Here is a 27,954-nt window from a genome sequence, read left to right as displayed (position 1 = left end):
AGTGTTATTAAGGTAGACTTCATGGGAGTGGTGTATTATGGTGTTGTAGGCTTGATTCTATTGAAATCATTGACATAAGTAATGCATAGCGTGGACAAGTGATTTCACGATAATAAAATGAAAACATGCGCTCGTGATTATTACTCTCTGTACATACATATACAGTCAATAATAGTGTTTACTAATATTTAATCGATACAAAGCACATTGATACCTAAAGGCTTAAAGCTATGGATTAAAGTAATTAATTTAGTGCATTAACTGATTGCATGTCTGCCACTCGTTAGCTGGAAACAGTCTCCTACTGCATCATTTTTGTCTAAATTAATTTTTTATGAATATTAAATATAAGTATATACAATTTAATAATTTTTAAGTAAATTACACTTTAATTTTACATATTAAATTAATGTAAATCAAATCTAAAAACAAAAATTATTCCAACCTTTTATCTACTCAGGGAGGGCACTTAGTATTAAATCGTGTACTTATCAACCACTTTTAAATTAGTTAGTGTTTACTTTTGTTAAAAAATATTAAAAATTTATTGAAATTTAATTTATATATATTAAATTGATATAAAAATTGTGATTTAAAATTTTTTTTGAATTTTAACAGGGGAAAAAAATGAGCTTCACAAACATCTCCATCTTTGGATGTGGCCCCATGAAGATATGGGGGAATATGTTTCAACTACTGCTGTGATGATGGTGGTGACTCATGGGGAAGCACACACCGCACCATTGACACATCACATATTAATTTTTGGACAAACCTAAAGGGCACGCTTGATTAGCTGTCATTTTTTGTTCTCTCTCTTGGGATATTATAAGGAAAAATAAAAGGCTAGTGTACTGGGTAGCAATCCTTGACTAATGTGTTTTTTCATTGACAAAATGTGATCAATGTGGCCATTATTAATTGTAGTGGGCCCAAATATCAACTAAGTGATTCCATGATTGAGTTTAATATTGACAAGGATGGTATTTAAACATTAACTCTTAATGTGGTTTAAGCATAATATCAAAAGTATAATATGTTCTTAAAAAGTTTTATAATATTAATCCCATGGAAAACTTGCATCAATTGGTGGCAAAACTCAATACCTTGCTTTGATTCCCATAAAAGCATATGAATTTGAGACAAAAAAAATATATTATAACATAATTTATTGGAAGTTGAATTTTAAAATCAACTGTTTGCCCCTAATTTTAAAAGCAAAAGCTTGGCTAATGGTCTTAAATGGGAAGAAATTAGGTTTGGCAAGTTTTAAAGAGAAGTAGTTATATGACTGACAAGAAGCGCACTCACATGTCACAAGTCATGAAAATGACATAACTCATGTCCTAGTCAGTTTGAAATTGACTTGAGATGTTAATTTTCTGAGTGGAACATAAGCCCATTGTAAACTTACTATGGGCCTAACTTAAAGTGTGCCTACTCTCTAGAGTCCAAAATGGAAGCAAAGAAAGAAAGAAACCTCCCATTTACACGACGTCGTTATCAACTCTATATTATGCGACACCAATTAGCAATGTCCCCTTTATAACGACGTCGTTTACACACTGCCGCAGACTCCCACGCTGTCTTGTATTTCCTTTTGCTTATGGACTGAGACTTCTTGGTTAGTCCCCTGAAGGCCTAAACGCAGAAAACCCTAAATAGCTTGAAAATACCAAATTGAAGCAATATGAGCAGAGGAAGTGGAGGAGGATACGATCGTCACATTACGATTTTTTCACCTGAGGGCCGTCTTTTTCAAGTGGGTATGTTTTCTGTAACCTTCGCAATTATCATCCATATCCATTGATATTTCAGTTTTATAGTTATCGTTCTCATTACATTTTCTCCTCAACTGCAACTTTTGTTTTTGTTCTGCTCAAAGTAGTTGAAATCATCGGTTGTTGGATCTCATGGCTCTAGCTCAAATCCGATGATATTTGCCAATTAAATACAGTGCATAAACTTTACCAATTTATTTTCATTGTATCATTTGATCAGGTAACTTTGGTGCTCAGCTATAAAGTGTTAAAATTTTATTCAGAGAACTTTCAGTATATTTGATTATTTCAAGATGTTTAGATTTGTGGTTTATCAACGACACGTCCCTTATGCAAACTCTGGCAACAGTCATTTTTGGATATTTGGTATAATCCACTTTTCAATATCACGGTTAAGATATAAATTACATTTTGTTTTAACTTTGTAAATATGTATTAGTTTAGGTTCCACTCAATGATTTAAAAAAATTGCTTCGATATTTTTTACGTATCTTAAAGCTGTAGGTGTTCCGTCCATTTGAATAATCTAGGAGCATTTTCTCATCTGTTGCTGACAGAAAGAAAGAGAAAATAAGCTTTTGAAAGCACATTTAGCCTTTAGGTCACAACTAGAAGTGTGAATTTATTGGGTATGCAACAGTAATTTAACTCTTAGCTGTGCTGAGGATTTTCTTTTAGTGGAATAGGTGGTAAATCTACTCTAATGGTTTTCATTTTCTTACTGAATATGTAGAGTATGCTTTTAAGGCTGTTAAGGCTGCTGGGATCACCTCAATTGGTGTTCGTGGAAAGGATTCTGTCTGTGTAGTGACTCAGAAGAAAGTTCCTGTATGTATTGGCTTATTTGTTATCTAAACTCTTTTTTCGTAGTACTTGAGTTTGATGTGGTGTATAATTCCTTATCTTGAATGCAGGACAAGCTTTTGGATCATACAAGTGTCACTCATCTTTTCCCCATTACAAAGTATCTTGGTTTGCTAGCAACTGGCATGACAGGTGTGCCTTTTTCTTTTTCCTCTATCTCTAGATTGATGATGTGAGAACTTAAAATATTTTGCATAATTTTTATATTTGCCGAGGATCTTTATTTTGAACATTTACTTGGGTGGTTCATGGTTGTTAACTCACATATTCTTGTTTGAATTCATTTTAGTTGTTTAATATAACTTTTTTAACTTGTTTGTCCTCGGAAAACTTTTTCTTTCATAGGTTTTGATTTATCGAAGGGAAATGTTATTCTACCTCTAGATCTGGAAATTAGGATGACATAGTTCCATTATTGAAGCATCTTCCATGAGACAGCATTTATGAGTCCAATAATGTTATGGCCTTATGTGAAGCACATTGCATTTGCTGTTTTACAAAGTCAAAACAAAGGAAATGCTGTTGAGTGAAGAGATTTTCTACAAAGATGATGTGGCTATCCTTTTTTTTTTTTTTCTAAATTTCATAATGTTAGAGAATCACTATTTAGAATTACTGTTTGGTGCTGCATTGGAATCTGGCTTTTTGTTAAAGATTACTGGTTGCTAAAATGTTTGACTTTCCGTTTTCTAGCTGATGCAAGGACTTTGGTTCAACAATCTAGGAATGAAGCTGCTGAGTTTCGCTTCCGATATGGATATGAGATGCCTGTGGATGTTTTGGCTAAATGGTAATTTCTTCATATTACATGACATTTGGCAATCCAGCTAAGCAATTCTGTTGTATGTTGGAGCTAGCTATGCAAATGCATCCATTCTTCATGTTAAAGCTGCATCTTGAAGAAACTAAGAAAAGATAGGCAATTATACAGTTTGTAACTTCTTTATTTTCCCTTCCCTCTCTTAGCATGTGGTTTATGAATGTCACTTCTCCTGCTTGTTCCTTTGCTGTAGATTTAAAATAGTTATAATCACCTTGATATAAATTATTGGGGAAATGAAAATACAAGAATAATCAACCAGAGTATTAGCAGTCTAGAGAATGTTTTTGATTCTCAGCTCAAGGTTAAAGTTTAAGACAGTTTAAATTGAAATTTGAAAATGACGACTGAGAAAAAGTTGATTACTTGTGAGTCGGTCATTGCTATGCTTATTCAGAACTCAGAGATTGATATCTGATATATCATTCTTGTCTGTGGTTTAAATCTTGTCAATTCAAGGTTTCCCATTTTTTAAAATGGATGATATGTATCTATGTGATAAAAAAGGTAGTTGTAATGTTGTATTGGAAAAGCATTTTAACCTGTTACTGAGGTCTTGGACATCCAGTAGACAGTGGCAGAAGGATCTCATACAATCTGGAGCAGGGTGAGAAATGCCCTATAGGAGCTCACAACAATTATGGTAATTGTTATTTGAGGAGACTTTTTCTCTCCTACATGACTTGCTGACACATAAGCAATACTTCCTGTCCCCTTATTTTGTATACCACGCTTAGCGCTCACCAGCTGGTCTAAACTTTCCCTAAGAAGTTGACTGCACTAATGAATTGGTGTCTTCTATTTTATCATATTAGCATTGCTTTAAGTTAGTGATGTATCATGGAGTCAACTTATGTTGAAATGCTTTTCTGGACAGGATAGCTGACAAATCACAAATTTATACACAACATGCTTATATGAGACCACTTGGAGTAGGTAATTTTCTGGTCTTCTTTGCAGTTGCAAAGAATTCCCCGTATCGTGCAGTGTTCTCATTATGCAATTGTATTTTAAACCAAGTATTTTTCCTATCCACATTTTGAATTCATACTTTCATCAGCCTGTTCATGGATATCATTTTTTCTCATGATTTCAATAATTTTTTTGCTTTTGGAAGTTGCTATGGTTTTGGGTATTGATGATGAATATGGACCTAGGCTCTACAAATGTGACCCAGCTGGCCACTACTTTGGCCACAAGGTATGTGCAAATTTTTAATTCTTTTCATATTATTGTGAAATGTTCTCTTCTTTAACTTTGTACAAGAAGGAAATTTGCCTCCAATTTAACAACCAACTTACCAATAAATAATCACCCATTCTAAGTTCTAACTTGTGTGCCTTTTACACGGTGTGCTCTGGTTGCTAATACATTCTTTCAATACAAGACCAATAAAAATATACCCCTCATGTTATTATTATTATCATTATTATTATTATTATTTCCATAATTTTAACCTGTCAATGAATGAGATACTTACAAGCATGCTTCTGTGTGCAAACACAGTGCATGAACCAATTACCGGACCATATTTAATGCGAAATGATATAGGTACACTATATGGTGTTCACGCCTTATTTTTTTTGGCTGTCTTCATATTCCCAAGTTACATATATGCTGGTGGATGTACAAAATTGGTGACTTTAGGTTGCCAAAATAGATTGCAGAAAGAGTGCAATTGTTTGGTATTAAATATTGCCTTTTTTGGAGAATTTAATGAGCAAATCAGTTAGCTTTTCTTTTAGTGTTAACAACACGAGTATTGATCTTTTGACATTCACTTGAGAGTTGATGATATTTTGTGGATATGTTTGTCAGCTATTGGCTGCCAAATTTACTTGTAGTAACATTGATGTTTATTACTAGTTTTCAACTATTCTAAAATGGCTGTAGCTTTTCCTCCTCCTCACTCACTCTAATTAAATGAAGTAAAATTTCACGCCTAAGAAGTGAGTTTGATATTCTTTTAGGCTACAAGTGCGGGGTTAAAAGAGCAAGAAGCAATCAATTTCTTGGAGAAGAAAATGAAGAATGACCCTCAATTTACCTACGAGGAAACAGTGCAGGTAGATTTTGGTACTTCATATTTGTAAGAATCATGATATGGCTGAAATCATTACTTCTATTTGATTAGGCTGAACTGCTGAAGTTGTTACTCCATTTTCTCAGCATTCTGTGCATTTGTCACTCGCAAAATCTGCATTTTATCGCATCTTTCCCTTTCTGAAAAACACTGGTGGTAGACCATTTTCCATGATTAGTGATGTGAATAATTGACTGGTTCGACAGTTTGACTTATGTGCCTGTTTAAGCTAGCACCTGCAAAAGAACAAAATGGATTTATATTCTTACATTAGAAAATTTTTTGCTATAATATTTTTTCCCAATGAATGTCTGAATTTGCGCATCACATTGGTTTGATTTGTCAATTAGTTCATCCAATCCAAATATCCAATCACTAGCACAGTTTATTGTCTTCTTTAAATAATTGCCATCATGCCAAGCAATAGAAAATAATTTTGAAACCATGTATTCTCATGCAACTTTTGCAAACGAACTACCAGAACTTCTAGACTTGAGACTAATGCTTAATATTTGATGGGTCCATATTTTTTGATGCCTTGTTTTGATTTTCATTCCCATTCTTTGCTGCCAAAAGGCTTTTTGAGCTGCTTTTTTTTTTATACATGCATCTTTCTACATATACACAAGTGTATATATGCTTCTGCATGTCTAATTAAAGTTCAGCATTCTCTTTATAGAGAGAGTTTGTCTTTATGCTGCTAAATGCTGATTATGAATGACACTGAAGGAGTGGGGTCTATTATGTCTCATTTATGTTGGACTTGGAGATCCATTTATGCTATCCCTTGTTTAGACTTGAGCATTTGTACCACTTAAAATGGTCTAGTCAATGAGCATGCAATTACTTCGTGATTCTTTTTCCTGAAGTCTAATGTCATTGTGTTGATTTTATGTATAGACTGCAATCTCGGCCCTGCAATCAGTTTTACAGGAGGATTTTAAGGCCACAGAGATTGAGGTACTAACTTTTCCTTTTGTTGCTATTATATGGTCATGTAAAGATCTGATCCATTATATTAGGAGCAAAGTTCTGATGTAATGAAGTTATGACCTACACGGCTACACCTCCTTGATCTTTTACTATGGAAAACTTAGGTCCACAGGACTCTATGGAGTTTCATTTTTTTTAACTTTCTCTCTCTAACCTCATCAAGTTATTCTTTTTTTTTTTCTTTGTTTTGTGACCTTTAATTTTTATCACCTCATACTTGAAGGAACTTTTTTATCAAGCTTCATGTGCGTACTTTTGGATTATCACATGTTCTGTTGGTTGTTAATACCTACAGGCTATGCCCATTTAGGAATATAATATTTCTTCTATTTTACTGATTGGTCTGATTACTTGTTCAGGGATTAGGACAATATAAGACTGTAAAATGGTGTCACTGATTGAGAAGTTGTTACTGAACTGTTTTTGATGATGATGATACAAAAAACTATTTTCATTGTAGGTTGGAGTGGTGAGGAAGGAGAATCCAGTCTTCAGAGTGTTATCCACCGAAGAGATTGATGAGCACTTGACTGCTATAAGCGAGCGAGACTAAATGATGAACTGTTGATGGGATCCAGTATTCTTGAAACTTCTTGGTCAATATTTAGACACTTTTCTGTGTGAAACCTAACCAGTTATCAGCTGATATGCTGTGTAGGTGCAGATGAATGCTTCAATTGTCAAACGAAAATTTCAACTCAAATCTGAAACTGATAGGTTCATTTGCTTTTGCAATGCTGAGGGCCTTCCCTTGTGGAAAGAATGAGATTAGTATTTCTTTGTTGGTTTATTGGGTTTTGATTGGAGTTCAAATTCAAGTTGAAAATGATTTTTAAGTATTATTAAATCTTCATATTAGTGATCATTAGTTTTGCTGTTTGATTCTTTGGAGTTGAAAATACAGGGAGATGGAAAACAGAGCTGCGCATGCCATATGCGAGAGGCTCTGAAAGCCACCAGTTTTTACGACGCAGCCCTTTTTTAACCAAGGCCAAACTCCTTTAGCTCCTTTTTTTGAAAAAGAAAATTAGTGTAAAAGCTCTCTTTTCCATTTAAATTATTAAGCTCTCAAGACTTTTTAATTGAGTTATTTAAGTAATATTAAATTAAAATATGAATAAAGTTGAGTGAACTAAGAGTTGCAATGGTTTATATTTACTATTTGAAACAACATGATGTATATTATTAAGAAAATATAAATTCATGAACCATTTAAATGAATTATTGAGGTAGATTGATTTAAAAGCCTTGAATATTTTTGTGAATTAATTTATTGTCTTACAACCAACTCTCCTCATGAAAGCCTCTAATTTCAAGTGTCAAATAACGCTATGATGGCATTGAAGCCCACTTGTTTAACTGCCACTGTGGAGTATATAGACACTTCATATATTATTTTGGCAAGTTGACTCAATAATTAGGCATTAAATAGTACACATATGTATATATTGAAAACTCACATCTCAATTCTCCAATCAGAATTTCTAAATTGTAATCAGTCCACGCATACCTGCTTGATGGGTCACAATTGCCTTCTCACATCAAACTTTTGAGCAAAGACTCGCTCAACCTCATAATATCTTCTCCATTAATGACACCATCTATATCCTTTTCTCTTTTTCTTCTTCTTCTTTCCTTCTATTATTATTTTAATATGTGGAGCAATGCTGCACATAAAAGAATGCATGTGGTTACGCTGTTTCATGGAAATAAAAAATTGTATGATTAAGTATGAATTAGCGTGTGAAAGGATGAGTTAACATTTTCAATCAATTAAAATAAGATATGTTAATAAAAAATATCAAGTGAATTATTAGTTTTTTTTACCTACTTACTCTATGTATAGTTAACTACTAAATTATAAAAAGAACTAAACAATATTTTAATTTTATTAATTAGAAATAGAACATAGGAGCAATGAACAATTTCTGCTTTTGTAGTAGGAGCGCTTGCAATAAGATACAACTTGTAAAGCCCCAGCATCAACTTCAAGTGGCAAATTCTGATATCATCATCCAGTTAACTTTATTTAAATTTTTTTAATTTGAAGCTCTTTATGGTTCAATCTAATATATATAAAATTTTAAAATTTAATGAATTATAAAATTAATTATTTATTTAAAAATTAGTTTAATAACTTATTTAATTTGATTCGAAAATTACTCATTTATATTAATTGATTAAAAAAATTACTATTTAGTTCTTACAGTATGAAAAACTTACTAGTTAATCCATTAATTTTAAAAAATATATTAAAATATTCTTAATGTTTTAAAAAATCTATTAATTAATTTTAATTTTTAAATATTATAAAAAGATCTAAAACACGTTGATTAGAAAAAAGCTAATAAGTTTTTAAAATGTGAAGAAGTAACTAATAAATTAAACTATAAAAATTAAATATTAAAATATTTAATAATAAAATTATCAGAAAAATTAAATAGTAAATTTTTTTAAAATATTAAAACATGCATTTTTTAAAATTAATGAATTAACTAATAAATTTTTTCGTACTATATAAATTAAATAGTAATTTTTCATTAATGAATTTTATTTTATTAATTTTTTAATTTTAATTTAAAAAATATAATTTATAAATTATATTGATTCTACATTAATTTGTGATAAAAATAATATAATTTTTATAAAAATTTTACACATTTCTTCTTTTAAATTAATTTTTAAAATAAATTAAATTAAATTTAAATTTAGTATAATATCAAAATTTTTACTTAACTTCACTTAAATATTACAAAATTTGATTCAATTGTTTTTATTTTTTATTAATTGAAAAAAAAACTTGAACGAATACATGAGTGGAAATGGTTCGACTCGATGCCTATGGACCAGAACCCTCTAAGAATTAGTAACCTAAAATTTATTGCAAAGTCTCTTTTTTCTTTTTAACTATTATCCATGGGAAAACTATTTTTTTTCTAATAGATAAGATGGTATTGCATAATAAAAAAATATAAAGAAAACTCGAAATTTAAGTTTTTTAAAATTTATCTACCATAACATAAAATTAAATTCAATCAGGTAGATTCAAATGAGTTCTTCTTTTCTAAATTTCTAAAAAAAAAAATCTCAATCTTTATATGGGTATACCAAATCTCCTCTTTATTAACATTCTGCTTAGAACTGAAGATTTCATCCCCTATATAATTTGTTATGCTTTTGAGTTTGATTTGTTTTGATTGCATCGGTGATTTTGTTAGTTTATTTTTAAATCAATTTTTTGTAAATTTTTTAAAATAATTTTTCACATTGTATTATATGTGTCATATTAAAATTTTTTTATTAACTATTTTTTAAAAATCTTTCAAGCATAAGAATGCAGACAAGTACAACCCTTCAAAAACCTGAAGAAGCTTTTCAGAGAATGTACACATAAATAAGGAGAGAGAGATGAAGAGGCAGATCCAGGGATGGAATGTGTCCTACAAAATCAGAAATAGACCATACAGAGTGGCACAGAGAAGACCTATCTCTCTTTGGCTCTTAAAATGAGAAACAGACCCAAAACTAACAATCTTTAAAATTTATGACCCAAAAATACTCAACATCTTCACCAGCAACTATACCATCACAAATCAAAGTCTCAATCTCTCACACTCACACCAATCCTCCAATTTGTGATTAATGAGTGGATTCCACTCCCTTTCATATTTTTTTCAAAATTTACTATTTCGAACTTTTAATAACCTTTTATTTTAAAAAATTTACTAATTAGTCTCATAATTAATTTTAAATATAAAATATTATAAAAAATTTAAAATTTTATAAAAGGATTAATTAATAAATTTTTTAAAAATTTAAAAAATTAACGAGTGAGGTTTTTAAAATTATAAAAATTAAATAATAAAATGCTTAAAAACTAAAATTAATAAAATTAATTAATAATTTTTTTAAAATCTTATAAATATTTTAATATATTTTTTAAAAATAAAAATTAATTAATAAATTTTTTCATATTATAAAATTAAATTATTAATATTTTTGTAACATTTAAAATCTGAATTTTACATCATTTTTTACCATTAAAAATATAAAAATTATTTTTTAACAAATTAACAAAATAATATAATAAAATTTTAATATTAATTGTAAATATATTAAGTATTAATAGTCATTATTAAATTAAAATAATTTTTATAAAAAGTAATTATTAATTAAAATAAAAAATAAAGGATAAAAAAAATAAAAAAGAATTTTCAAAAGCTAATTAATCAATTTTAATGTAAGTAACCTTAAGTGAATTTATTTCACAAAATTTTAACAGTTTTGACAAGATTTATTTTTAATTTGAAATTAATTCTCATAAAAATTAAATTTTTATATTATTGATTTTGTCAAATTTAGAAAAGAAAATTCTTTAAAATTTTACATTTTAAATAAGGGTATTAAGAAATATAATTTTTTTATTAATTTTTAATTATATCCATCTTAAATATACTAAATTTTATCAAATAATAAAAAATATTTTATAAATCTTTTTGAATATAAAATAAAATTAAATAACATTATAATAGTCAATTTATATGGTAGTATAATCTAAAAAAATTAGAATAATTTTAAAATAATAAAAAAAATATGAGAAAATATTATTTTAATATACCTATCTATTATTATGTGGTGATTAGATTAATATTAGTGTATTAATTATCATTGATTTATGTACTTATTTTGATGCATATATATAATTTTCTTTTACCTGTTTTGGAAAATATTTTTGTATATTGAAATTTTTAGGAAAACCATCAAATAAAGAAATAAAATTCGATAAATAAAGGCAAAATACATTTTGAAATCAGAATCTTCATCTTAAAATTTGTTTTAAGTTTCGAATTTTGAATAATCAATCATTTTTAATTAATTTCATCTTATTTTTAATTTTATTATTTAAATAAATTATAATTAATATTTATTTTATTTTATAATTTTTGTATCGGTCTTTCATGTATATTAAAAAATATAAATTTTTTATTAATTTTTTAATTATACTTTTTTAAATATATTAAATTTTATTAAATATTAATATATATTTTACAAATAAAATAAAATAAATTTATAATAATAAATTTATATATCATTATAATATAAAAAATTAATAATAATTTTAAAATAATAAAAAAAATAAAAATTATAGAATAAAATATATATAATTCTAGAAGCTATTGAGGTATTCTAGAAATAGAGGGAAAAAAACATATTATTATGAGAATTATCTTTAGAGCGAAGCTCCCTTATTTAAACCCTTTGGAGATACACACTGACATTTTCCTTTTAATAGGTTAACCGGGAGATAATATGCATGACCGTTTATTTAATTTTTTTTAAAATGTAAATAAAAAATTAAAAAGGTAAAATTTGTGGTTTATCAAATTTACTCTAACATATTTATTATTAAATTAAGTCTGTGAATATAATTTATTTAATTTTTTTATAATTAATTTTAAATTTATTATTTTAATATTTTTAATTAAATATAATTATTTTATACATTTAAAATTTAAATTTTATATCTAAGAGAAATATATCTCTATTTTTAAATTTAAAATTAAAATATCAAAGCACATACTAATTTTTTTTGGGAATTGACTTTTTTATATCAACCATGTTAAATATGAATGCTATTCTTTTCTACATTTTTTTATTTATAAATAATATATAGAAATTTTAAATTAATTTGTTTAAATAACAATTTCAACGTCAATATAGAAAGGAAAAAGCCTCAATGAATGAGTAGATTAGTGTTCTACACGTAATAGCTGGCAGGCATAGTCAATTTTCAAATTTAAACAATTGGCTTTGACGTTAATTACGGCCGCAATTCATTTTATTTTATCTTTTTTATTTTAAATAACATAAATTACTAATTCAAAATTTATTAAAAAAAAAAAACTATTTCTGAACCATATATATTAATTATTGAATTGACTTGAAATCTAATTTAGAAAAAAGGTAAAAAAGTTATATGCATGTTTCACATGATTGAGTTGAATTGAAATAGAAAGAAGTAGATGTGGGCACACTAGATTTAAGAGCCCATAGATGAATTTATTTAATTTTGTGATGGAAAAAATTTCATGGGAAAGATGGGAACAATACAATACAAAGGGAGTGGAATGGAGTGGGCTGTCCTTTTGACAAGTGCAAGTCTCTTTCACAATTGATGCCACTACCAATAATTTCACTATTCTTTGCCAATGCTTGGGCCCTATTTTTTTATTTTTACATACAATAAATATTAATTGATTACGACATGTTTGGCCTGTTCAACCCACAATTAGGATCATTCAAGAATCACCAAAAGGTATATATATTTATTCTTGTGCTACCTTCAAAAATAATAATAATAAAAATAATAGAGTGGGGACTCATGCATTTTGGCTCCTAAAAGGGTTTTGCTTCAATTGCACTGCTCTATCCAACTCAATTATTAGGGTTTTTCTCTAGCATGTGTGGATTGGATTCCCATTCATTATTCTTTAGTATTTTTTATTTCATTTAGTTTGACTGAAAATAATTTCTTGTTAAATGTGAAACCACAATTGAATTAAAAAAACTGGTAAGTCCAATAATTTATTAGGTTTATTGTGCCTAATTAGGAAATTTGCTTAATTAGGGCAACCTATGTATAACAATTAATCAGAATCTAATATGGAGAAATACTCAAGGGAAGCTACTATGTATATGTAATTGAATGCAATTTAAACAACCATAATTATATATAAGCTTTTATTTAAATTAAAATTCTATTTATTTGTGGAAAATAATTTATATTTAAAAAATATTTTTTTAAAAACAAATGAAATCTAAAATATTGAAATTTTAAAGTAAATAAAAATAACCTAATGAGATTAAATATTTGAAATTGGAAAAAAATACCTATTCCTAAAATTAAAATGCCATGAATAAAAGGTTAACTATACAGATTGTTTGGAATAAATATTTTTTAAAATAAATACTTTAATTTTGAAATTAAATCCTTTCAGTTAAATATTTAAATTCTTTCCATTCCAAATATAAGAATTGGAAAAAAAAAACACTTAAATTGAATTCTAGTATTTTTTTTATTATAAATATAGGATAATTAATGAATATCAAATTCTAAGATTTTTGTTTTAATGTTTTAGAAAATTGAAAGGAAAACCAAGTGATTAAAATTTAACTCTTTAATTTTGTTTCTCCTGAAATAAGCGTTAAATTTTTTTAATAACTTATATTTTAATAGCCAAACAAGTGCGCAAAACATATAATCTATATAAAAAAAAATCTTTTTTAAAAAATAATATATTTTTATCATTTCATTGTGATATTAAAATAAATAAAGAGTATTAATAAAAATACATACAAAATTTTAAAAATATTATTTTCTAAAATTATAAAATCATGAAAAAAATATTTTTCATTAACTATTTATTAGCTTAAATGTCAGAAAATATTGAAAACACATTTATAATTTTTTTTTGAAATAAATGAAATTTAAAAGTAATATAAAAATATAAATTAATCGGTTGAGTTTGAATTAAAAAAATTTAAAATGAAATATTTTGAAAGATTAACTGCCAAATTTAATTGAATCTAATTAAACCGGAATCAAATCAAAATCAACCATTTAATACGATCTCAATAGCCTTGATTCAATGATTCTTAACCGGATCCGGAGATTATGGCCAAACCGGCCTGGCTAATAAAGCATGGAAATTATACCACACTGTCTGTACCTTACACGTTTTATATATTACACGTGGCGTTCATCAACTGGTGCAGAAATAAAAAACAATTTTCTAAAAGAAAATCCTCCAAACAGCAAATATTGGCGCAGGGAAAATTCTTGCCTTACAATATGATAAATGCTTAGTTGGCAATCGAAAGATCAACGGTCAGAATTCAAGACAGCATCAAACGCCGACGTGGATTGTACTCTTTAAAGCCTCAATCATTGGCTTCTCTCTCTAACCAAACAATTCTTTTTTCTCTTTCCTTCTTTCTCTCTCTCTCTCTAGCTATTTGATATATATGCGTGTATGGAGAATTTTTGTGCAGGAGAAACAAAAAGCAATCTCTTGGTTTTGTTCATATAAAAGATTTGGGATTCTTCTTCTCTGAAAGTTTTCCAGAAAAAGTTGCTTGAGATCGCAATAGTTCCAGAGAAAGGAGAGAGAGAGCATAAAAGGTTAAAAGAAACAGAGAAACCAGAATTCTCGGAAATGGTTTTCTCGCGTGAGATTTTGTTTGCAGAGCAAGAGAAGGTTGAAGATGGAGAGTGGGAGAAAGAGAGATAATATTCACAATCCCCAGTAGCAGCAGAGCATAAAACAGAGCGATACCTATATCTCTCTCTCTGTATATACACACACCTAGCTTTGTACTCATCAAGTTTATATTTTTCTGCTTCTGCTGGTAATCCTCGTCAAGATTAATTTCATTTTCTTTTTCTTGTTTTTGAACATGTTTTAGATTGATGTTTTCGTTTCTTGATTCGTGCTTGTGCTTGATTGAAATTGCAGGGGATTTATGAAGAGTTTTCTTTTAACCTTTTGAAAGTTTCGATTTTCAAAACGATGAGCTGTTTTTAGAAAATATTTCTGGTATCCAGCTGGTTTTGCAAATTGCTTTATGAGCCTAAACGCTTAATCATCAAGTTCTCTCTGTATATTAATGTATATAAACCCAATTTTGAAACAGAACGGAACAGTCTTTCTATTCAAGAAAACATCTTTATCAAAAACCCATGTTTCCTTCTATTTTTTTGAGTTCTAAATCATATTTAAAAATGGGTTAATAATAGTTTTGATGGGTTGTTTACAGGGAAGATTTTGCAAATGTCTGCAACTATAGTCAGTGATCCAATGGTGGTATCAACCCCAGAAACCCAACCATCTGCAGCAGCAGCAGCAACTAAACTAATAGCAACACAAGCAGAAGAGTTCGCCAAATGTGATTGCTGTGGTCTAATCGAAGAGTGCACTCCAGCTTACATTGAAAGAATAAGAGAGAGATACCATGGAAAATGGATTTGCGGACTCTGTGCAGAAGCTGTAAAAGATGAGATTGTGAGGGCTACAGAGAGGCTTATCAGCACAGAAGAAGCCATGGCTAGGCATATGAACTTCTGCAAGAAATTTGTATCATCTGGCCCTCCTCCTGATCCAACTATCCATTTGATATCTGCTATGAGACAGATTCTCAAAAGAAGTTTGGATTCGCCAAGAAGATTAAGATCAACCCCATCTAGTCCCACCAACGGTAATGGACAAATGAGGGCTTCTGTGCTTACCAGGTCTGAGAGTTGCTTCCCTACTTTGTCCAGCTGAGGCATGAAGATGTGGACTGTAACAGTGCATTTGGGGCAAATAAGAAAGTGAGGGAAAGATCAAGAAAATGAAAAAGAAAGAAGAGGGGGAAGAAATTAGGAGCTTAATGTAGTTATGGTAGATATTAAAATTAAAAATAGAACTTCCTTGTCGGAATATGAAATCCCATTTTTCCTGAAACTCCATGTTTCAGTTGTATTTGTGAAATTGTCTTCTCTTTAAATTCTTGTTTTTTTTCTGTTTACTAAATTATATGAACATGTCTCAAAGTTTGAGTGTGGTTGGGCTAATTGCTTATGGGTGACTTCATGAATGTATTTATGATTGATATGTTAATTTGTGTAAGCACTAGAAATCAAATTTCATTGTTCAAAAAAAAAATATATATATATATATTTTAGGTAGAAAAAACTTTAAATCTAATTGCATACCAAAATTGGGGAAGTTTGATAAGTTGGTCCCAATGAGATTGTCTAAAATTCTAATAGTTGGTAGGATTTTGGTGACACCTCATCTATGGAATCTGAAGCATTGAAAATATTGCTTTTGTTTATAAATTCCCTAATTAGTGGAAAATTTTTTATACATATTTTTATTGATATATTCAATCAATAAATAAATTAAATATTAATTAATAATATATTATTAGCCGAATGTCTATACATCTGATGCATGAGCGTTAAAATTGTCAGGCCTTTAGACTACACGTTGCCATAAATGACAAATATGGTTTGATTGTCCTCTTGTGTGTAATTCTCTAGCTTTTAGATTATACATCTTCTGTTCATTGTACGTTTAATTTCCAGATCTTGGCTCTATTGAGCATTGCCTGTGAACCACCAGTAAAGTCGTGTTGATGGGATTATCCGATTATGGAGATTGATAAATAAAATTTATAAAAAATAATTTAATTTTTTTCTACAATAAAAAAACCTTAATAAATTTATTAAATTAATATTTTTAAAAATTTCAAACATTAAAAAATATTTTCAATAAAATACACAGAGTTTTAATAGAGCAAGTCAGTAGATTTAGATGCAAATAATGCATCATTATCCATCAGTAATAATAAAATTATAAGATTTTGACAGGGTAACCTGTAAGAGAAATGTTGGGACAGTGTCTCATTTAGATCTCACAGGAAGAGTCTGAGCTGCAGAGCCCATAGCATTGACAACTCAGACAGTAACAGCACTACATTAGCGGCAAGCCACACATCTTTCCTGCCAAGTGAGTTGCCTGACAAAAAGATTTGGGCCATGGCTTGATGTGCGTGGTTGGTAAGGTGTCTTATATTTCTATTGACCAAGTGTGTGTTAGCCTCTGCTTGAATCACTGGGGAACAAGTCATCTCAATCAAGCTTTGTGATTATGTGGCTTATTTTGTTTTTATTTTTAATTTTGATTGTGATTAAAATTAAAATTTAATATCATCAGAACTCTTCCATTTTCAACAGTTTGTTTCAGTGGATTTGTTTGATGATGATGGTGAATATATACAATATATAAAAAGAAAAAGTTAAGTCTTTTCTTTAGAAATGGTGGTTAGTTTCCTAGAAACCATAGCATCAAAAACAAAATCTACAAGCCTCTACACTCTTCCACCAATTATTTACTTTATCAACTTCCTTAAAAAGTATCCATTTCACCTAATGCATACATATCATATCAAATCATTGATCTGGTTCAAAGGGTCAAATGATTCATCCCTTTTCTTTATCTTCATCTCCTTAAAGGTCATTGTTTAGTAGGAGTCTAGTAAGATCATTTCAATTATTAAAACCCATATGGCATGAAACTTCCAACTTTTTCAAGTTGTCCCATAATTGTATTGCTATTAAGAAATGGTTTCTCACCTTGTAATCATTTGACATTTGCTCAAAGTATTTGATGATTATAGATTGCATGAGTTGGAAATTTTTGACCATTTTGTGGAAATTAAATCTTATATGTTTGTTTATTGTGGAAATCATTAGAAATGATTATTAATATACATAAGATATGGGAGATGAAGGTGGATAAATATGCATCAATGCTATTAAGACAACTAAGCGCGATCTCCAATGATTTGTACTAATCAAGATTATCATATTTATTAATAAAAAAACTAATATTATACTTTTTCTTTCTATAATTAATCAATCAAGATTATCAATTATAAAGCCTATATATTATTTTTTTTATAAATTTTATCATATAATCATTATATATGTAATAATTTGATTATATTTATTAATTATATTAAATTTTATTATAATTAATGATTAATATTTAATAGTGACAAATGCAATGCTCCTATTAAATAATTTCTTTTGTAGACTTTTTGTGAAGAATGAGAAAATTATGATTTTCTAGAATGTGAATAATGTCTTAGGACAGTAGTTTCATTCAGAAAAGGAAACAACAAAACTTGTCCAAATTTTATTCCCCACAGCTTCACATGTGGTGTAAATAATCCCACACTTTCATTTCTTGTACTATGAATCTCACCCTTTTATTTGAAATTATTAAATAATTTAAATTAATTATTTTAAATTAAATAAAAAATAAATTTAAAAAATTATTATTTTAATCTTTCCTAACAACTTTGTCTCGCATTAGTTAATTAACACCAACAAACGGCTATAATTAAATCGAACCGGAATGAATTAATTTTTCATGAAAACTAGAAAGCAAAACTTAATTAAGGGTTGAAACTATTTTAATCTATATAATACTCGATCCATTTTAAACTATAATAAAATGTCCTTTTTTTTAAATAAAAGAAGTATAATAAATAATTCAAGTAATTTCTAATTATAAAATAATTTAAATAATAAAAATAATTTTTCTAAAATTTTGAAATAATACTTAAAAGAATACAGTTTTTTTTAGCTTTAATCACGTATTAATTTTACTAAATGAACTTATAACAAATAAAATAAAAATAGTTCTTTGGAGAGCATCAGGATTGCGCGATTACTGGCACGTGAGGCCCAAGATATGTAGGCCCGTTCTAAATTAGCTCATCAAATATGCATAATTATTAATTAGACAACCAATAACATACTGTCTCAGTTGGTCACGTAAACTTTGTCTACCTTATTTTTTTTAAAAAAAATATTTTTATTATATTTATATTAAAAGTTTTAATTTTTTAATTATATTTAATATTTTTATATTAAAAAAAAAACTTTGCAGAGGTGGCAAGAATGGCCAGTAAAATCAAAGGATAAATTTAGTGATCACTAATTTCTACATGGAGATGTCTATTGAACTGGAACATAAATTGGATTTCAAGAAATGATAGTTTAAACAGCAAGAGAAAAGATTAGTCGCCAAAAGTTTTGCAAATTGTATACAAAAGGTATTGAGGGTTCATGAAAAGTTACTCTGTTGGTGCATATACAATTTTAATTTTCTCCAATATTTCATGAAACACAAGTAATTATACAATTGTTATGATTTTTTATGGTGAAATATATATATTATTCATGCAACTGTTGCATCTTAAACTTCCTCATTGTTTATGTGCCCATGAAAATGGTTATAGAAGTCATAATTTTCAAGCGTCTCACACATATATTATGTACCTGTGAAATTGGATGCTATAGAAAGAGATATTAAAATTTATTATTTTCATCCAATTTTATCTAAAATTAGGAGTTAAATGCCAAATTCTGACCGATATATCCGAAAATATATTAATGCCAAATTCTAGGTTATATGCAGATATCTAGTTTGTCTGTTTGACCATCAACAAATGAATTCTGTAAATACAATTGGCCAGCGAATCCGAATTAATCGAGTCAATATTTTTAAATACCAGTATAAAAAAAAAATTAATATAGAAAATACCTCAATAGTTCTAAAAGAGATTTATTTAATTTTAGTTATTGCCTTCCCAAAAGTGAGAGATCAAAGTCTCCACTTTTTTCTACTGATCAGTTGAATATTTCGTTTTAACATAAAGATGTTGCTTAGAACCATTCATTACATTTAGGCAACACAGTAAATGTAGATTTGATTCTGCAGTTTCCAGTACAACAGACAATAGAACATCTATTGATTCTATCCCGCTCATCTTTGCTCCATATTATTATCCTTGTAATTCGTCAACATGACACGACACTTAGCCTAGTAAAATCTAGTTGTGAGCACTAGAGCTACAAGGCCAAAGCTTTGCTCTTGACATTCCACAATGCCTCTGCAAAGACACAAAAGAAACTATAAATGCAAAGCTAAACGAGACAATAGGATCAATAAGTCTTGGGAAATTTAGCCATATTAAAAAAGTCAACGTACTTAACCTTAAAAGTTTTCTACGAGCCGAAATTGATTCCTTGTGCTAGTGGCAATTCATTCCCATAATTGATCGTACTGCCAGGGATTAATTAAAAAAAGGAAATCAGCTAGTGGAAGCTTAAAATTAAGTGCTATATGTTTGGATTTTTAAAATGTCAAAGAAGTTGGGATCCAGTTCTTGTTCCCCTAACGATTTCCCTTTTATTTTTTCAGGAGGTATGATGTGAGAGACAGGATAATTTAAATTTCATATGCAAAATATCCGACTAAATTTACCAAGTGGATCGTCGCATGTACTGCTTCCAAGAATCACTTCCTGCTTCACGGCCACCTCCTGTAGCCTTTTCGCCACCAAATGCACCGCCAATTTCAGCACCATTTGTTGGTATATTTACATTCACAATGCCGCAGTCACTTCCTTGTGGCCTGCATTATGTAAAGTCAGAGATTTCTGATTCTAAGCAACCAAAAAGAAATATTTTTATTATGAATTATTTGAACTTTCCAACCTGAAGGATGACGAATTCATATCTTGTAAAGAATTTTTTTCAATTTGGATTTTGAAGTCAGAATAAGAAAAATTAACCAATGAAATTGCAAGATGCCAATTAAAGAATTTGAATCCAACATGTTGCACAAAGATACCAAATTCTGAAGACAAGCGGCTAAAACACCTCCCCCTTTGAAAGGTAAAAAGAGCATCAAAATATAAAATTAGCCCTATATTCATGTTGGAAACACTAACCCAATCCATTTGAAGATAATGTCAGGTTTTCGGGTGAAGATAGAACTGCTTAGTCCTTGAGGCACTGAATTGTTTATTTCAATTGCTTCTTCAAAAGTCTGTACAAACAAACCAAGTCCTCAGAAAACAGCTCAACAAAAATCAGCAAAATGAGGAAAATATAAAAATAAGGGTTAAAGTACCCAAAACAAATTTCATAAAAAGGAAACTCTTAAAGAAGGAGGCGAACACTATTGTTAGAATGCTATAACTTGAATTGAGGAAACTAAATTTGAACCCACCAAACAAATTGCAAAAGCAATTTTAATTTAACTGAGAGAAAATCTCGATAGCATTAACTTCAGAATCCATCAGTGAAAGAACTTAACCAATGGCCTACCTGAAATTTCATAACATAAAGAACAGGAGCAAATAACTCCTCCTTAACAACATCTGCTTTTGAAGAAATCTCAACTATTGTGGGCTGCACAAAATTCCCTTCAGATTCTATAACTGAACCACCTGTTAAAATCTTCCCTCCCTACAAAATTATGGATGATAGTTTAACTTTATTCAGCATAAGGAAAAAAAGAACCAATCCCAGATAAAAATAAATAAATATGACAGATCAATGACCAATGGAAGTTTCAACTTCAAGTAAGATCATCAAATACTACTGCATTTTTCTTGGCTATCTCAACTGTATGAAAGCAACAATTAAAATCTTGAGGGGTATTCATTCGGTTCCCAACACACAAATCTGACTTAACACCATGACTTTTTTATTTAAAAGTTATTACACTATCTTAAATTTGCATATCAGTTTGTCAGATTTTTCAAATGCCTTCAGGGAAATCTAATCATTTTAAGGTTCTGTTTGTTTCATGAAAAATAACTTAAATGTGGAAAATATTTTCCAATGTTTAGTAGCTGCAAGTTTAAAAAAATAAAGGATAAGAATACACTTATTTGTAAAGAGTTTAAAGAATCTCAAAGCCTATAAAATAGGAGAGGAAGCACTTTCCTTAAAAATAGCTTAATTATCCCTTTGATTAGGAAAATATTTTCCATAAACTAAAATTTTCAAGTGCTCAAAACGTTAATAAATACGGAGAATTTTTTCCTGGAAAATGTTTTCTATGAAACAAACAGAGCCTAAGTCTACATATTTCCCATTTGTTTTTTGGTCCATAAAAAGCTCAAACCACTAGGAGAGAAGAATGCTTATGTTTAAAATATTAGAATGTTGTTTACATATGACCCATAGGAGAAAACTACAGTTTTACCTGAGACTTGATGATCCCTATTCCCTTCTCAAAGTTCTTTCTTGATTCAGAAGTATGCAATGGCCCAAGCAAGGTACCTTTTTCCAAGGGATCCCCAACTTTAACTTGTTGGTAAGCATCAAGTAGTTGATCTAGCACTCCTTGATATATACTCTCATGAAGAAGCTGCAATGTGAGGAAAAAGAGGTTCAATAAGTAAATTTGTGGATTCTATAATAATGAGATTCCAAAGAGGAAAAATTATGTAAATCAGAATACCAGCCTACGACATGTTGTGCACCGCTGACCAGCTGTCCCAACAGCAGCAAACAGGATGGAACGTACAGCTAACTGGATGTCTGCATCATCCATTACTATTATAGCATTGTTTCCACTTAATTCAAGCAAGCATTTACCATATCTCTGATTCACTGTTTGTTGCACCATTAGGCCAACCTATAGAATACACCCACTTTCTTTGAGATATAATCAATGAAAACATATCCTATAACACTTTTAAATGCACACATGAATTATGAGTTCATACAAGTATAAATCTAGAGTAAACAAGCCGACAATTTCAAACAGGATAAGCATGTCCAAGAGAATGGAGACCAGGAAGAAGTTGACCCAAATTATTTGCTGAACATATATAACTTGATGGAATAAAACAATAAATTAGATGCCTCAAAAGATAGTGTATAGATCAAATTGCTTAATAAAATGACCAAGCAACAAAGGCAAGCTAATAAGGTGAACAGTAAAGGAATTTCTAATGAGGCACAATATTGAGACACCTTTGAACTCCCAGTAAATGAAACCAGAGGAATTCGTGTATCTTTTGCTATGGCTTGACCAATGTCAGCACCACCACAAAAGGAAGTAAAAATTGCAGGAGGTAAGTTGTTCTTCTCTAGCACACCAGCTACCAGCTTAGTCATTGCTATAGTGATCAAAGGAGTTGTTGGTGCACCTTTCCTATAAACAGAAATAAAATGTAATTCAGTTCCTAACATCAGAATTAAATAGTACTCAAGGATAAAGAGGAAAAGGATCTAATTTTTTTCCTTTTTCCTGAATATTTACAGCATGTAAGTCAGAATATATGTTGATGTTGGAAATTTGTATTTGCATGCTGATGGAAATAAATACAGTCAAACAATGATTTTAAGTTTGAAATGATATTTATATATATAGATCTTACATTATAGCATGGATGATGGAACCCATACTTCAGTTAAGGAAAAAGTCTGTTTTACTTGGAAAGCCATGATATATTTGATCAAGGCCAAAAGTGAAATGTCATAACATCCTCAGATAAATTTCAATTTATAACCTGATCTAATAGGTCAGGACCATAATATTCACTAACAACTTCAAGAACAGAAGAAATAGATCTAATAACAGAATACACTTCAAGGTTCAAGCAATCAACAACTTGCTCGGTGTTCCATCAATGCTAAAGCATGAAACTGGCAGGATGGCAACATTATTCACATAATTTAGGATATTCAAATTTGATGAAGGGGAAAAATACACACTTAAGAATGAGCATATATATTGTCAATAACAAAAAAAAGATGCATCAGGTACATCTTAGAATAACCAAAAAAGTTAGTGTTCCGGTCCAGATTGATTATAACTTACCAGACAACACAATTACCGCAGACTAGTGCAATGCATGCATTCCATCCTACAAAACAACTCGTACATCAATCCAAGTCACAACTATAAGGAATGCTTTTGAACTTCAGTAGAAAAGAAAGATTTGGTGAGAATTTTTTATGTTAGAACTATAAAATACTAACATCATGTCTTAAAGGTGTTCAAGTTGCAATTCACTATCCCAAGATTTAAATATACAAAATTTAATCAAGGAGGAATACAGGCAGAAAAAATAGCTTTAATTGTGAAGAGGACCGGAATCCTGGGGGAAGTAACATCACTGAATATTGAAGTGTTACACACACATCTATATATTTTTTTCTTTCTTTATTGGAAAAATCATACAAATATATGTTTCTGCCGTTCTAACGTTTGGAAGAAAAAGTCCAAGGTATCATTATTTGCTGGTCAAAATGAAAAATAAGCAGATATATTAACATTCCAACTGGGTCGACCATGGAATAGAGAAAAGGAGGAGGATGGGGGGGGGGGGGGGGGGTTGACTCTTCATTCTCAATTATATTATAACCATTATAAGTTAGGGGGCCACTTGGAGGCTTAATAAACAGCTAAAATAAACTTAAAAGCATTTATTCAATTTGATTGAAATCCTATTTAGCAATATACTCTAGAATCACATAATCCAAGATTATTGATTTAAATTAATAGTTACTTCACATTTCACACTTTCCTGTATGACACCAAGAAAAAACAACTGCTGCAAGCTTGATTCTCAGCCATGATGCACATATAAATAATCAACTAACAAGCATCAGAAATTGTAGAAATCGGAACAGCAAGTGAGAGAAAGAATGTGCTAAAATCATATGGCAAAGGAGTTGCACTAAAATTCACAAACAAAAAATACAGAAGTGCTAAGTTACAAAAAGGGGCTGAAGTGCTAACCAAGTACAGCACATGGGAAGTTGAAAGCTGTAATCACACCAACTATACCTAGAGGATTCCACATCTGCATAGAAAACATGCATGAAAAAAATATTTAACTTGTAGAAGAAATAATCAACAGTCCAGCAGAAAACCATGGGCAAGCAAGGTACCTCCAACATTGCATGATTTGGACCTGTTAGAGGACAAACAAAATTATTCCAGTACTAATTTTACAAAATTGGAGGATAAACAGGAAGAAATCCAAAAAAGCTTTTGAAGCAGAACGATATATCGGCGGCACATATAAACAAATTCCAATATTCTCCATAAAATGTACCGATCCGAGATTTATATGAAGAGAGGGAGGGAGAGAACGGGGTTGTATTTTGACAAGTCGACCCTATAAAAATTTGGATGTAAAAAAAACAAATAAATCCAACTCAAACTTACGTTCTGAAGGTATTATAGACCCATTCAATTGCCGGCTTAATCCAACAGCAAAGTCACACATGTCAATGATTTCCTGCAATTAGAAGTGCTTCTCTACTTAAATAAGCAGGTAAATGAACAACCTATAATATTTATACCGTAACAAAGCATTTAACTCCATGTCTATATTAGATTAAGTAGCCATCACAGAACATAGCCAGTGACATTACAAACACCATAAACATGAAAATCCAACGAGAAATAGCTAAAGCATCAAACAAGGAGACTTACTTGAACTTCTCCTATGCCTTCAGGAAGTATTTTCCCCATCTCAAGGGAGACAAGGCGACCAAGTGGCTGAAGTTTTGCCCTCAAGGCATCCCCAATCTGCCTGACAATTTCACCTCTCTTTGGTGCAGGAACCTGCAGAGGCCTTAGCAGTAAATCTCAACCAGAATAAGCATTGAAGCTAAGAAGCACATTCCAAGAAATTGGCTTGTCAATGAATTATATGATGGCTCAAAGTCATACAAATGCAACCTAACCCCACCAACATACAACATGAATTCCCCCATTACCCCAAAAAGAATATAATGCTGGAGATAATAACTTCGAAGTATTACTCATCACACCTGCATCCATATCTTAGCTGCTTCACTGCAAGCCTGCATGCCTTCTACATAATCTTCCATGGAACCTTCCACAACTTCAGCTATTGCCTGAGTCAGCAGAGAGGGTAAATCATTAACTTGATAATGCAATACAATAATACAATCATGTCAGGAAGTATCAACCCACCACATAGCCTCATCATGCAAGGGAACTAACTTCACATTGTTACTGCATTCAAACATGCAGGTAAAGAAGCAAGAAAGTTCTATTCCCAAACAACAATTTGAAACAATGCCTCAAAACAAGTTGAATTCTGGTAGATGGTAAACAGCAGCAACTCTAGCAATATTTGAAAAGGAAAAGAAGAAGGATGCAATATGAATGAAAATGTTCACTTTGACTACAGGAAGTCAATTATATGATAAATAATTCTTGGAGCTTAGAGAAGCCAGTTGAAGTCGTGAAATACCTTTCTGTAGCAATATATGTCCAAATAATCAATCATTGAATAGCGACAGCCAAAGTAATTTGAACACATTGTATTAACCCCTCGTTTGGGATGATTCGTTTTGCATGAAAAGAATTCAAATGTATTCTTACAAAATCATGGAAGATTTTTACTTGTTTTAAATGAAAGTTTTTAAAGTTAAAAAGAATGAAATTCATTCATTCCAAACAAAAAAAAAACTTGTTAGAAAAAGAAATCAATTTAATTGAATTCTTGGGAATTTTTTTTATTCCAAACAGAGGGTAAATGTTATTGATTGTCCAAAGAACATAAGAAACTAATTAGTAATTAGTACCATCCTGCAAATCACACTATCCCAAAAAAAAAAACTCATCTATCTTTTGATCACGGAAATGATGGAGAACCTTACACATGAAAAATAAATAAACATATCATCTTAAAAGGATAATTATTCTATGAAATTCAGAAATGAATAATATACGGATTAAAAAAAAAAAACTAAACTAATAATATACAGAAAACAAAAAAGAAAACCAACCTGGTTATTTGCAGGATTCAAAGAGGTGACCACTGGGCCACGTGCTTTCCACGTGCCATTCACATAACAACCCAAGTTGAACTCGCTCAATCCAATCTCGCTCAAAAATTCATGTTCTTTCCTTGCAAAACCCATCTCTGCATTTTTTTTTTATAAAAAAAGCAAATTAAAAAAATTTGATTTACATATTTAAGCTAAAGCCAGTAAAGTTCAAATCTGAGATTTAATATCACTCCGAAACTCTTCACACTTCCTCGTAAAGTAAACACGGCCAAAGACAAGCCAGTTTTCTAAAAGAGAAAAATTTTAAGCTCGAGAAACCTCCTTTTCCATTATTTTCTCAGAAATCAAACACAGAACTAGCAGAAAAGAGGTAAAAGAAATAAAACAGCAATTAACCAATAACAGAAATAAAATACAAAGTGTATGTTCCCTTTCTAAAAACAGCAGCTGAAAATTATAAAATACTTTACTAGGCGATGTTTTTCCAGCAACCAAACAGATAGAGATCGTACATGTTTGATGAATAAAAGATTAATCATACAAGAGAATCAACGATCAGAAGGTGATGATTGGGGATTAGAAGCTATGTGATCTGGATTAGTTTCTGAAAGTGAAGCCTGAAGTGGAAAGGCGGTGCAAAGATGGAAGATTAATAGGCGTGAATTTGGTGGTCTGATTGGAACGAGTTCAATTCAAATACGACAAGGGTGAGGAAGAGCCATGACTGAGAGACATGGAGTTCGGTTTCAAGCTATTTGTTTGGATTAGGTTCGGAACCCATTTCATTACTCCCTTTGCTTCCTAGACGAGTAATATTTTTGGAAAATTATTATTTATTTCTTATATTATTTAGAATTCACCGATTTTCAAAAATATATGTTAAAATATTTTGTTTAATTTTAAAAAATTTATTAATCAATTTTTTCATAATTTTAACGTTTACATAATATAAAAGTTTAAAATATCTTCAGATAAATTAATAGATATTTATTAAATTAAAATTTTAATTAATAAATTTTTTATAATATAAAAATTAAATAGTAAAACATTTAATTGATAAATTTAATAAAAAATTTAATTAATAAATTATTTAATATTTTAACATATATTTTAAAATTAGAGATTAATTATTAAATTTTTATACACGAAATAAATAGAAATTTATATACTATTTATAAAATTATTTTAGTTTAATGAAAATTTCATTAATTCT

The 27,954-nt window shown here is 29.6% G+C and overlaps 3 protein-coding genes across 5 annotated transcripts; 2 read left to right on the top strand and 1 right to left on the bottom strand.

The window, feature by feature from the left end:
• The first annotated feature begins 1,565 nt into the window (after positions 1-1,565).
• On the top strand, positions 1,566-7,331 carry LOC110614002 (proteasome subunit alpha type-6). Its single transcript, XM_021755445.2, has 9 exons — positions 1,566-1,766; positions 2,515-2,609; positions 2,696-2,777; positions 3,339-3,435; positions 4,343-4,401; positions 4,583-4,665; positions 5,436-5,531; positions 6,449-6,508; positions 7,002-7,331. Exons 1-9 carry the CDS (start codon positions 1,691-1,693, stop codon positions 7,092-7,094), a joined length of 741 nt encoding a protein of 246 aa, XP_021611137.1. The 5' UTR covers positions 1,566-1,690; the 3' UTR covers positions 7,095-7,331.
• Positions 7,332-14,506: 7,175 nt separating this feature from the next.
• Positions 14,507-16,154, top strand: LOC110612802. The gene is made up of 2 exons (XM_021753606.2): positions 14,507-14,950; positions 15,359-16,154. The coding sequence occupies exon 2, from the start codon at positions 15,373-15,375 to the stop codon at positions 15,862-15,864; it is 492 nt and encodes a 163-aa protein (XP_021609298.1). The 5' UTR covers positions 14,507-14,950; positions 15,359-15,372; the 3' UTR covers positions 15,865-16,154.
• Positions 16,155-19,706: 3,552 nt separating this feature from the next.
• LOC110613709 (aldehyde dehydrogenase family 7 member B4) lies at positions 19,707-27,538 on the bottom strand. 3 transcript variants are annotated; one of them, XM_043956126.1, is made up of 16 exons: positions 27,254-27,538; positions 26,739-26,875; positions 25,752-25,838; positions 25,411-25,542; positions 25,141-25,213; positions 24,861-24,883; positions 24,709-24,772; positions 23,785-23,830; positions 22,935-23,115; positions 22,417-22,593; positions 22,159-22,323; positions 21,273-21,413; positions 20,894-20,991; positions 20,425-20,574; positions 20,149-20,223; positions 19,707-20,050 (listed from the first exon to the last, which is right to left on the bottom strand). In XM_043956126.1, the coding sequence occupies exons 2-15, from the start codon at positions 26,871-26,873 to the stop codon at positions 20,166-20,168; spliced, it is 1,530 nt and encodes a 509-aa protein (XP_043812061.1). In that variant the 5' UTR covers positions 26,874-26,875; positions 27,254-27,538; the 3' UTR covers positions 19,707-20,050; positions 20,149-20,165. The 3 variants fall into 3 exon arrangements, with proteins under 3 accessions (XP_043812061.1, XP_043812059.1, XP_043812060.1); XM_043956124.1 differs by having other exon boundaries at positions 20,154-20,223; XM_043956125.1 differs by having other exon boundaries at positions 20,154-20,223; positions 27,283-27,538.
• Positions 27,539-27,954: the final 416 nt, after the last annotated feature.

The sequence above is a fragment of the Manihot esculenta genome, chromosome 4, assembly GCF_001659605.2.
Source record: "Manihot esculenta cultivar AM560-2 chromosome 4, M.esculenta_v8, whole genome shotgun sequence".
Classification (NCBI taxonomy): Eukaryota; Viridiplantae; Streptophyta; class Magnoliopsida; order Malpighiales; family Euphorbiaceae; genus Manihot; species Manihot esculenta.
Note: the sequence above shows the minus strand (reverse complement) of the source record. Positions and strands in the feature narration are given on the sequence as shown.

Bases quoted from the DNA above. Each gene is read 5' to 3' on its own strand.
- LOC110614002 (XM_021755445.2), top strand. From the start codon at position 1,691: ATGAGCAGAGGAAGTGGAGGAGGATACGATCGTCACATTACGATTTTT. The intron at 1,767-2,514 runs GTATGTTTTCTG...CTGAATATGTAG, and splicing joins GGGCCGTCTTTTTCAAGTGG to AGTATGCTTTTAAGGCTGTT. The intron at 4,402-4,582 runs GTAATTTTCTGG...TGCTTTTGGAAG, and splicing joins TATGAGACCACTTGGAGTAG to TTGCTATGGTTTTGGGTATT.
- LOC110612802 (XM_021753606.2), top strand. From the start codon at position 15,373: ATGTCTGCAACTATAGTCAGTGATCCAATGGTGGTATCAACCCCAGAA.
- LOC110613709 (XM_043956126.1), bottom strand. From the start codon at position 26,873: ATGGGTTTTGCAAGGAAAGAACATGAATTTTTGAGCGAGATTGGATTG. The intron at 20,992-21,272 runs GTAGGCCATTGG...TTGTTTGTACAG, and splicing joins TTTATGTTATGAAATTTCAG to ACTTTTGAAGAAGCAATTGA. The intron at 20,224-20,424 runs GTAAATTTAGTC...AATCCCTGGCAG, and splicing joins TACATGCGACGATCCACTTG to TACGATCAATTATGGGAATG.